The 12,006-nt window shown below is 49.3% G+C and overlaps 1 protein-coding gene across 9 annotated transcripts in view; it reads left to right on the forward strand.

Moving 5' to 3' along the window:
- The window catches only part of LOC115459508 (E3 ubiquitin-protein ligase TRIM39-like), a 675,517-nt gene that overhangs the window by 5,472 nt on the left and 658,039 nt on the right, over nt 1-12,006 (forward strand). For all 9 annotated transcript variants that reach the window (XM_030189316.1, XM_030189317.1, XM_030189315.1 and 6 more), the window contains exons 2-3: nt 6,402-6,497; nt 10,917-11,147. In XM_030189316.1, coding sequence (XP_030045176.1) covers nt 6,402-6,497; nt 10,917-11,147 — 327 coding nt within the window. The remainder of the gene's footprint in view (nt 1-6,401; nt 6,498-10,916; nt 11,148-12,006) is intronic.

Consider the following 12,006-nt stretch of genomic DNA (forward strand, 5'->3'; position numbering starts at 1 on the left):
CGTACACGGACTGTGCAGAAGCTACCCTTTACCTCTTGAAAACCCTGGAAGCCCAGGGCTACCGGGCCAGTCGCAAGAAGGCCCAGATATGCGAGATCGAAGTCGAGTATCTGGGGTTTCGCCTCCGAGAAGGAACCCGGAGGCTCGGTATCCCCCGAACCCAAGCTATCCGCAACCAACCCACTCCTGCAAATAAGAAGGAACTACGGGCACTCCTTGGAGCCGCTGGATATTGCCGCATTTGGATCATCAATTTTGCTATCCTGACCCACAGTTTGTATGCCAAACTGAAGGGGCCTGAACTCGAGGGCCAAGATCTCCGGTGGGAGAAAAGCGAACTGAAAGCCCTTCAGGACCTTAAGGATGCCCTTGCGGCCCCACCAGCGCTCGGACTGCCAGATGTGACTAAGCCGTTCCACTTGTTCATCGACGAAAAGAAGGGATTGGCACTTGGAGTCCTTACCCAACTGGTCGGCACCTGGCAACGCCCTGTAGCATATCTCTCGAAGGGAATGGACAACGTGGCACGAGGATGGCCGGGCTGCCTACGAAGCATAGTGGCTGCCTGTCTGCTGATACATGAGGCCAATAAGCTCACCTTTGGCCAAACACTTTTTGTGACCACACCCCACGCCATCCGCGGCCTACTCGAGAGTCATGGACCCAGATGGATGACCAACTCCCGATTGGTTATATACCAAGCTCTCCTGTGCGAAAATCCGGAGGTACGGATCCTGGACACAACTAACCTTAATCCCGCTACTCTCCTTCCGGCCCCTGAACCACCACTCCACGACTGTGAAGAGGTAATGGCCACTGTGCACTCGAGCAGACCTGACCTGAAGGACCAACCCTGGCAAGGGGGCATTACCCTTTTTACCGATGGAAGCAGCCAGGTGATAGAGGGAATTCGAAGAGCTGGCTATGCGGTGGTGTCTGAGGACCATGTGATTGAGGCTATGGCTCTAACACCCGGAACATCAGCCCAGAAAGCGGAGCTGATCGCCCTCACCAGAGCCCTCCTGTGGGCTGAAGGAAAAGTTGTTAACATTTACACCGACTCCAAATACGCTTTCCTCACCCTCCAGGTGCACGGAGCCTTGTACAAGGAGAGGGGATTTCTGACCGCTGAGGGGAAAGGACTTGCAAATGCCGCTGAGATCTGCCAGTTACTCGAGTCAGTATGGAAACCGAGGAAGGTGGCTGTGATGCACTGCAGGGCCCACACCGGGAGAACGGACCCTATCGCCCGGGGAAACCAGCGGGCAGACGACGCTGCAAAAAGAGCAAGTCAACTCCCTTACCCTTCTTGTTCCTCTGACCCTGTACTCGTTGTTCACCTCCCTACCGAGATCCCTATCTATGCCCCGCAAGAAACGGACTGGGCCCGGCAAGAGGGCCTGGAGTCCCGCAATGGCTGGTGGATGCTACAAGACGGACGCATATGGATACCCGAAGCCCTGGCGTGGACCGTGGCCAAGGAGGCCCACGAACGAACCCACCTAGGCAAGAACGCTCTGGGACGCCTGCTCGAGAAGACCTATTACATTAACAAATTATCTCTGTGGACCAAAAATGCTTCCAGTCAATGCTTAACCTGTGCTCGGAACAATCCAAGGACGGGACCCGGTCCGACGCCAAGCCATGTTCTTCGGGGCACTAGCCCGTTCCACGTTTGCCAGATTGATTTCACGCATATGCCCCCAGCCCGGGGCTACAAAGCCATCCTCGTCGCTGTGTGTACCTACACTGGATGGATTGAAGCTCAGCCCACCAGAACGGAAATGGCGAAGGAAGTCACCTCCTTATTGATCCAGCACATTCTGCCGAGATACGGCCTCCCCAAGCAAATAAACTCCGACAACGGCCCTGCATTCGCCAGCGAAGTTACACAACAGCTCAGTACGAGATTGGGCCTCGATTGGAAGTTGCATTGTGCCTGGAGGCCCCAGAGCAGCGGTATAGTGGAGAGAGCTAACCGATCCCTGAAGAATCAGCTAGCTAAGCTGTGCCAAGAGGCAAAGGCCAAATGGCCTGACCTGCTCCCACTGGCCTTGCTACATATGAGGTGCACCCCCAAGGCCACAGGCCTTACTCCTTATGAGATGATGTATGCTAGACCACCACCACTACCCTCCTTTCCCGACTCCTTGCAGATACAGGGCGAGAATTCCTTAGTGAGACAGATGAAGGCCTTACGCGAGGTAGTGCAGGACATCCAACAATACACTGAGAGTGTAGGTCCCTTAGTCCTTACCAGTCCTACGCACCAGTTTAGGGTGGGGGATGAGGTTTGGGTAAAGGAGTGGGATGAATCGGACTGTCTGAAACCCAAATGGAAAGGACCTTCCCTTGTTCTCCTAACGACTCCAACCGCTGTTAAAATTGCAGGAAGCCCAGTGTGGATACATTGGACCCGACTGAAGCCTGCTGCTCCTACTAACAGCACCCCGAAGCGTTGGACTGCTCATCAACATCCTGACGCTCCACTACGGCTGACCCTCAGAAAAACGTGAACCGGTGGATTCATGCCTGCCCAGCAACAGGCCCCTAGCTTCTGGACCCACTGCGTCTTCGGCTCTGCGTTTATTGTAGCCATCATCGTGGGCCTTATCATCTTCTTGCTGCAAAGGCTCGGATATATATGATGATGCTGAGTCTACTCCTCCTTCTTTGCTCAGTCCCGAGCCATTACCTTCTGAGCCAGAACTGTACTGAATGTTTGCGCCTGGTGCGCCATCGTATAAAAGGGGGGTACCACCTAGTCACCACCCTCATCCACCAGTCACAGCCCCCGGACAGCGGTTGTCGGCTCCTTCCGACTTGCGCCATCATCACCCCGGATGGCCTCCAACAGTTTCACAGGTGCCTTCAAGGCAACCTCACCGTCTGTCATAGCCCCACCAAGCCAAGATACTACAATGTCACCCTTAGTGTAGGACTCCCTGCGTATGTGGCCGGGCCCCCGGGGGTTGAAGGGGATGGCATTCTGTATTACGTTAATTCCACTCGCATCCTTGTTGGCGGTACCCAAACTGTAGCTACCCTCACCTTCGACGTCTGCGCCGCCATGGACAAACATCCTTGGTCCCGTAAGTGTGGCAGCCAAAGTTGGCGTGAGGCATATGTGAACGACCACAAGTATGTCTGTCCTTTCAGCCCAGACATGAGATGTTGCTCCCCTTGGGTATGGCTCCCATGTGCCGGTGACACTCGAGCCTCGGGCTGGGAACGAGTATGCGCTTACACGGGAGGAGGATATACCGGATGCACCGGCCTGGGCGAATTTCGTCGAGGTTCTGGTAACTACGTGTCCCTAGACTGGCCCATCCGAGGCCACGACATGCCATGGAGAGGAACGTGGGGCCTTGGCATTGACGGGGGAGGAATGGATCCACTGACGTATATTACCATATATCAAAGCCTTGAAACAAAGCCTCCCACGCACTATCAGACTACTGTCGTTGGGTACCAAGAGGTATTCGATGAAATCGCTCGCGCTGAAGAAGCAGCGACTAAGTTCCCCATCTCCCCAGAAGTGCGGAATATGTTCCTTAACCTAGCCGAAAACATTGCCTTCTCCCTGGGGATTACCAACTGTTTCGTCTGTGGAGGCACCGATATGGGTGAGCAATGGCCTTGGGAAGCGAGGGAGATCCAACAACAGACATGGGATGCGCTCAACACCACAAACATTACCTTTCCCCAGCGCCCGAAGCCGTACGAATGGGCCCTGAGAACCAATATCATAGGTACCCTCTGCGCTAGTCGAGCGCCATCGAAACGTTATTCTGTACCCGTGGGAGATTCCGCTTGCACGGGGGTCCTTCAGTTTAACGGCAGTCAACATACCTGGTGGCAGACGGACCGCCTGCCTGCCCCGGAACCCATCTGGACTGAACCCACCTTGAACGCAACGTGGACACACGGAGGGAATGCCTCCCTTAAGTGGGTAGCCCCGGAGGGCTACTACTATATTTGCGGGCGCAGGGCGTATGAACAGCTCCCGGCCCGCTGGTACGGTACCTGTCTCTTGGGCACCGTCCGACCTAGTTTCTTCCTTCTGCCCCTGCGAGTCGGCGAGACATTGGGCATCCCCCTTTATATGGAAACGGGGCCTAATAACATTGGCAGACGTAAACGGTCCCTCCCAAGTACCAAACCCAAAGTCCAGATAGGAGACTGGAAGGACAACGAGTGGCCGCCAGAACGTATCATTCATTACTATGGGCCGGCCACATGGGCCGAAGATGGTACATATGGATACCGTACTCCTATCTACATGCTGAATCGCATCATCCGCTTGCAGGCGGTGCTTGAGATCCTTACCAATGATTCGGCCTTTGCCCTCAACATTTTAGCCCAACAGAACACTAAGCTTATTACCGCAGTTTACCAAAATCGCTTGGCTCTTGACTACCTCTTGGCCCAGGAAGGCGGGGTGTGTGGCAAGTTTAACCTCAGTAATTGCTGCTTACAGATTGATGACCAAAGCCAAGTCATCAGCGAGATAACTGACCGGATGGTCAAACTAGCCCACGTCCCCGTCCAAACCTGGAACAGCGCTTGGGATTGGACCTCCTCCCTAACTAGCTGGTTGCCGACCTCCGGGAGCCTAAAGGGTCTCCTCGTCATGGGGGGCCTGTTTTTGCTGTCCTGTCTATTAATACCTTTGTCTCTCCCCTTAGTTTTCAGGTGTCTCCGCTCCACCATGGAAAGCATCGCTGATCGCCGTGCTGCTGCCCAACTTATGGCTCTCCAGATGTACTCCCCCATTCCCCAGTCTGATGAAGCTGCCGATGAAGCACCTTGTGGCTGACGTGCACCACCTCCTGAGTCACTTAATGGGCCATTACCCTTGTGTCAGCATAAGACCGGATACAAAGGGGGGGGGGATTCCACTAGGGGCCCTCCGTCTCAACCCCGGCGAAGCAACCAACGGCTGCGCAAGGGCTTAGGGCTCGCTTGTTGACTCCCTCGCTAACTATCCTTGTCCTTTCTTTCCTTTTCAGGGTTCATGGAGGTGATACTCTCCACCAGATGGATGTTCAAGTATCAAAAGGGGGGAATGAAGGAGTGGAACGCCGGATACTACTTGAATACTCTGAATACTACTAATACTACTGACCACCAGAACAACCTCATGTTTTGTGCCTACTGATGGACTTATACTTATGGACTCTACCTCTGCTTTTGGCCTTTTAGCCATACTTTATTAATGCACTGGACCTTTTGTGCCTTACAAATAATGAGCCTAGACTGAGACCAAAACCTGTGCAGTTTAGACCTTTACTAGTAGTAAGTATTTGTTAACCAGCAGCTAGATAACAAATTGTAGTAGTCAGCAATTTAGGGTTGTATGGAAGGCAGCTGGCTCTGCCAGCCCAGTCTTGTGACTCATGCATAGAGGCTGTATTGTGTAGAGGTGCTAGAACACTGCAATAAGTTACATTTCTTGCAAAGTAACAATTTCTATGAAAGCTATGAAACTGACGTATCTTTTCTCTGTGAGAACTACAGAACTACTAATGTATTGCGCATGTGCCTGTACTGCGCATGTGTGTGTGTGACGTATGATGCATTTTATGCGCATGACCAATAATCTGTATAAGAACGAGTGTCAGATGACGCTCGACACACAGTATTCTGAGATTGTACTCGGTGCTGTGTGAATTGCTAGCAATAAAAGTTGTTTTGTTTTGGAACCAATTTGTCTTTCGCCTCCTGATTTTCGGACCCGTTTCAGTCCTGCCTAATTATGCTCTCACCTATCCACCCTTGAGATAGGCCAAATCCCTGGTTAGGACACCTTGTTCATGGTTCAGTTTACCTGGTTAGATATGCAAGTGGAGGAGTGGCCTAGTGGTTAGAGTGGTGGACTTTGGTCCTGGGGAATTGGGTTTGATTCCCACTGTAGGCCCAGGCAGCTCCTTGTGACTCTGGGCAAGTCACTTAACCCTCCATTGCCCCAGGTACAAATAAGTACCTGTATATAATATGTAAGCTGCGTTGAGCCTGCTATGAGTGGGAAAGCACGGGGTGCAAATGTACTAAAAATAAAATATGGGGCACTGGAACTGAATATCACTGGTGCCTGCATATCTCTCAGTTCCACCCTGACTCTGCCCCCATTTCAGCCCTCCACTTCCTGGACAGAACTTTTGCCAATATTCAGTGGTTAAAGGCTACTGAATATTGGTTCATGACCAGTTCAGCGCAATTTAACTAGGCAGATGCCTACCCTGTCTGGTTACATCACATGGAATATTGACCCCTCAGAATTCAGTTACCTGAAAGAAATGATCTAAAGTGGGAGGAACGTCTCACATTTACTGTTGAGTCTGAAATTGTGGTTAAAAAAAAAAATTCATATGCTAATCAATGATGTTTAATTTTCACAGGCAAAACTTAAAATGCACCTGAAGCCTCTGAGAAAGAATCTGAAAGATCTTCTGAAGTTTAAATGTGCTGAAAGGAAGAAAACTGAAGTGCTGAGGGTGGGTGTCTATGTCTCCTTCTGAGCCAGTTTCTGCAGGCTTCGGCTTGTCCTGAAATCATTACATAATTGAAATTAATTGCACCCCATCGTGGTACCTCTCTCTTGGCGGCAGATTATAGAATTGCCTCTCAGTGCCTTCATCACATCATGGCTGAGCTGATCTGGTGACACTCACAGATGTGTTAAATGTAGGTTTCTGCTCATTCAGGGATGGGTCTGTCCTGATGCCTTTTTAACTGAGTTCCAGGATACAGATTTCAATCTTAAATAACTCCTGTGATGTGGAAGCTCATTTTCATTTAATTTAATCATTTGTAACCTGTAACTTTTAATGGGTTTTTGAGAGCTCCAGGATAGAGTTACGGATTCTGGATCCTCTGGTGTCACAAAGCTCAGCAGAGCTGGTGTTAGGTGAACTCAGTGGTCCTCAGGAAAATGAGACTAGAAAGGTAGAACTTCAGGCTGAAGCAATGTGGCTGACAGAGATCTTCAAGCAATCTCAGCTGGACATCGTGTACAGCCAGTGGGTGAAGTGAGGGTCCCGTAACCACAGCTTCCTACCACTCCACCTTCTCTTTAGTGGCAGCACTGCAACTACCTTCAAATCACAGGCATTGTGCGTCAACATCAGGATGTGCTGGTCTGTGACCACTTACTTTATTGGGGTTTTTGGAGGAGTGGCCTAGTGGTTAGGGTGGTGGACTTTGGTCCTGGGGAACTGAGGAACTGAGTTTGATTCCCACTTCAGGCACAGGCAGCTCCTTGTGACTCTGGGCAAGTCACTTAACCCTCCATTGCCCCATGTAAGCCGCATTGAGCCTGCCATGAGTGGGAAAGCGCAGGGTACAAATGTAACAAAAATAAAATAGATATTATTGGAGATTCTACATGGAATGTTGCTATTCCACTCTATCCTCTGCCTTAGACACTCTTGCACCTTTGATGACCCGCCCTGTAAGGCGTACAAAACCCCAACCTTGGCTGACTTCTAATATCCGCTACCTACGTTCCTGTACCCGCTCCGCCGAACGCCTCTGGCGGAAATCTCGGGCCCTTGCTGATTTCTTACACTTTAAGTTCATGCTGACCTCCTTCCAATCTGCTCTTTTACGTGCCAAACAGGATTATTATATCCAACTGACCAACTCTCTTGGCTCTAATCCTCGACTTCTCTTCACCACATTGAACTCTCTCCTCAAGGTGCCCCCTCCCCCAACTCCCCCTTCATTATCTCCTCAGACCCTTGCTGAATTCTTTCACAACAAGGTTCAAAAGATAAACCTTGCTTTCTCTACCTCACCAGCTCTCCCTCCACTAGTCCGTTCCCCTCTCTCTCCTTCCCCTCATTCCCTTTCCTCCTTTCCTGAAGTTACTATTGAGGAAACTACACTTCTCCTTTCTTCCTCAAAATGTACCACCTGTTCCTCTGATCCCATTCCCACCCACCTTCTTAATGCCATCTCTCCTACTCTTATTCCTTTTATCTGTCACATTCTCAACCTCTCACTTTCCACTGCGACTGTCCCTGCTGCCTTTAAACATGCTGTGGTCACACCTCTCCTTAAGAAGCCTTCACTTGACCCTACTTGTCCCTCTAATTACCGACCCATCTCCCTCCTTCCTTTTCTCTCCAAATTACTTGCGCGTGCTGTTCACCGCCGCTGCCTTGATTTTCTCTCACATGCTATTCTTGACCCATTACAATCTGGTTTTCGCCCTCTCCACTCAACCGAAACTGCGCTTACTAAAGTCTCCAATGACCTATTACTGGCTAAATCCAGAGGTCAATATTCCATCCTCATTCTTCTTGATCTTTCCGCTGCTTTTGACACTGTCGATCACAGCATACTTCTCGATACCCTGTCCTCACTTGGATTCCAGGGCTCTGTCCTTTCCTGGTTCTCTTCCTACCTCTCCCTCCGCACCTTTAGTGTTCACTCTGGTGGATCCTCTTCTACTTCTATCCCTCTGCCTGTCGGCATACCTCAGGGTTCTGTTCTTGGTCCCCTCCTCTTTTCTATCTACACTTCTTCCCTTGGTTCATTAATCTCATCCCATGGCTTTTCCTACCACCTCTATGCTGATGACTCCCAAATCTACCTTTCTACCCCTGATATCTCACCTTGCATCCAAACCAAAGTTTCAGCGTGCTTGTCTGACATTGCTGCCTGGATGTCTCAACGCCACCTGAAATTAAATATGACCAAAACCGAGCTTCTCATTTTCCCCCCCAAACCCACCTCCCCGCTCCCCCCGTTTTCTATTTCTGTTGATGGCTCTCTCATTCTCCCTCTCTCCTCAGCTCGAAACCTTGGGGTCATCTTTGACTCTTCTCTCTCCTTCTCTGCTCATATCCAGCAGACCGCCAAGACCTGTCGTTTCTTTCTTTACAACATCCGTAAAATCCGCCCCTTTCTTTCCGAGCACTCTACCAAAACCCTCATCCACACCCTTGTCACCTCTCGTTTAGACTACTGCAATCTGCTTCTTGCTGGCCTCCCACTTAGTCACCTCTCCCCCCACTTAGTCACCTCTCCCCTCTCCAGTCGGTTCAAAACTCTGCTGCCCGTCTCATCTTCCGCCAGGGTCGCTTTACTCATACTACCCCTCTCCTCAAGACCCTTCACTGGCTCCCTATCCGTTTTCGCATCCTGTTCAAACTTCTTCTACTAACCTATAAATGTATTCACTCTGCTGCTCCCCAGTATCTCTCCACACTCGTCCTTCCCTACACCCCTTCCCGTGCACTCCGCTCCATGGATAAATCCTTCTTATCTGTTCCCTTCTCCACTACTGCCAACTCCAGACTTCGCGCCTTCTGTCTCGCTGCACCCTACGCCTGGAATAAACTTCCTGAGCCCCTACGTCTTGCCCCATCCTTGGCCACCTTTAAATCTAGACTGAAAACCCACCTCTTTAACATTGCTTTTGACTCGTAACCACTTGTAACCACTCGCCTCCACCTACCCTCCTCTCTTCCTTCCCGTTCACATTAATTGATTTGATTTGCTTACTTTATTTATTTTTTGTCTATTAGATTGTAAGCTCTTTGAGCAGGGACTGTCTTTCTTCTATGTTTGTACAGCACTGCGTATGCCTTGTAGCGCTATAGAAATGCTAAATAGTAGTAGTAGTAGTAGAAGGCTGCGCAGGCTTCTGTGTCTGTGAGTCACAGAAGCAAAAGCTTGCGCGGCCACATTGGTGATCTGCAAGGGCCGACTTCTACATGGAATGTTGCTAGTGGAATAGCAACATTCCATGTAGAATCTCAAATAGTAGCAACAGTGGAGGAGTGGCCTAGTGGTTAGGGTGGTGGACTTTGGTCCTGAGGAACTGAGTTCAATTCCCACTTCAGGCACAGGCAGCTCCTTGTGACTCTGGGCAAGTCACTTAACCCTCCATTGCCCTATGTAAGCCACATTGAGCCTGCCATGAGTGAGAAAGCGCAGGGTACAATTGTAACAAAAAAAAAAAAAAAGCAAATTGAGAATAGAGTCAAATTTAACAGTAGTAACCAGAAAACTAAGAAGTCCTTTTACTAAGCTGCGTTGGTGCCTAACGTGTACCCAACGAACATCAATTTGGAGTTACTGCCCGGCTACCGTGTGGCCTGGGTGGTAATTTCATTTTTTACACTTGTCTGTTATGTGCGCCGGAAAATAATTTTCAGGCACACGGCGGAAACCAAAACACATGCCTACACCAGCGCAGGCCATCGGCACGCCTTAGTAAAGGGCCCATAAGCCTTAAAGAATCAATGCCCCCTTCCTTCCCTTCCATCAACATCCCTTCCCCCTCTCCCTCCCTCCACTCCCTTCCCCCAACCGTAACCACTTATTTTGAAAGTGCTCACAGTGCTGTCATTGAAGAGAAGGTAGATCAGTGGAGAACCACCATTCAACAAGATGTTCAAAGCGGCAGGGCCAGATTATGGGGTAAGAAAGAGAAGGAAGCAGGAGATAGATACTAGGAGAAAGAGGAGAACGAGATGCTAATGAATACTGAGGAAGGGAGAGAATTGGGAGATGCAGAGAGTAGATGATGGGGAAGAGTGAAATGGAGGCTGCTTGTAGTAAGGGGTGAGAATAGGAAAGAAGGGAGACCCCTCTTCTCACTTAGAAATGATATGGGGACAACAGTGGTACCAAGATGGATACAGTTCACATGGGGAGAGAGGCAGAGGGAGTTGCTGGGCAGGGGATGGAGGAGATTGTGAAAGGGGGATAAGCTTCTGAGTATGGTGAGAGAGGAAGGCTGGGAAAAGAGTGGGTGGTGAGAGGAGGAAGGCTGTGCTGGAGTCACCACTGTTCAAGGCGGAAGTGCTGTACCAGAGCCACCACTGAGACGAGGGTAATGGCGCCAATGCAACAAAATCACTCTAGTGTTACTGTGAATTATCTCTCCTTGTTTAATCCAGAGAGAGACAGAGAGGAAAAGGCAGATAGTTGAGTCCGAGTTTGAAGAGTTGCACCAGTTTCTGAATAAGGAGAAGCAGATCCTTCTTTCGAGATTGGAGGAGGAAGAGAAGAAGATTCTCCAGAGAATCACGGAAAATGTGACCCAGCTAGAAGAGCAAAGTTCCTGCCTTATGCAGCTGATCTCCGAGACACAGGAGAAGAGTCAGCAGCCGGCCACCGAGTTACTGAAGGTGAGATTAACAAATCTATTTCTAAGGAGGTTACAGATCTTCTAGGAGGAATCAGGGAATTCAAGTAGCAGATCAAAATATCTTACATAAGGTCCTGAATAAGGGCTGATTTTTCTGCCATCAGCTGCACTTACCAAATCAGAGCTTTTAAAATAATTTCATGGGGCTTAAATGGCCAAATCCTCCTGCTCTGAAGAAGGTGTAAATTGCTGTATGTGCTCTACACATGTACACACAAGTCATGTGTTTTTAATGATCTATATTTGAGTCATTGAGTGAAAAGGTACTAAACGTGGGTTACAAATAACAGGGATAAAGGTTATAAAAGTTTGGAAGGGTAAATTGGGCAACTTTCCTTTTTGAATGTTTTGTTTACTGTAGGGTCAGTAGAGAGGGACTATACAACTTTTTCACAACATTGATGTTTTTCATGTTCTACAGCCTAAAAACTGTGGGTATGTGATTTCCAGGGTTAATTACTTAATTGATAAACATTTCTTATTTTTTAAAGATGTAGAGTTAGTCCATTGCCGAGGCTGAAATTTTCCAGAATTATACAGTTGATATCCCTCTGGTAGAAATAAGTCACTTACCCCACTTTTGATACCTTTTCACCCAGACATCACAACTCCACCTCTGCCCAAACCAGGCCCTTGAGAGCCTCTACATGCAGATCACGGATCAGAGCCACTAAGGAGTTTCGGTGTTTTTTTATAGATTTTTGGATGCTGATCATAGAAATGGCATCAAAAGTTTGTAGCTGTTTTGTGATTTATTTATTTGTTACATTTGTACCCCGCGCTTTCCCACTCATAGCAGGTTCAATGCAGCTTACATAGTAATAGGGTTACAAAGTATT

This window comes from Microcaecilia unicolor, unplaced genomic scaffold (assembly GCF_901765095.1).
Source record: "Microcaecilia unicolor unplaced genomic scaffold, aMicUni1.1, whole genome shotgun sequence".
NCBI lineage: Eukaryota > Metazoa > Chordata > Amphibia > Gymnophiona > Siphonopidae > Microcaecilia > Microcaecilia unicolor.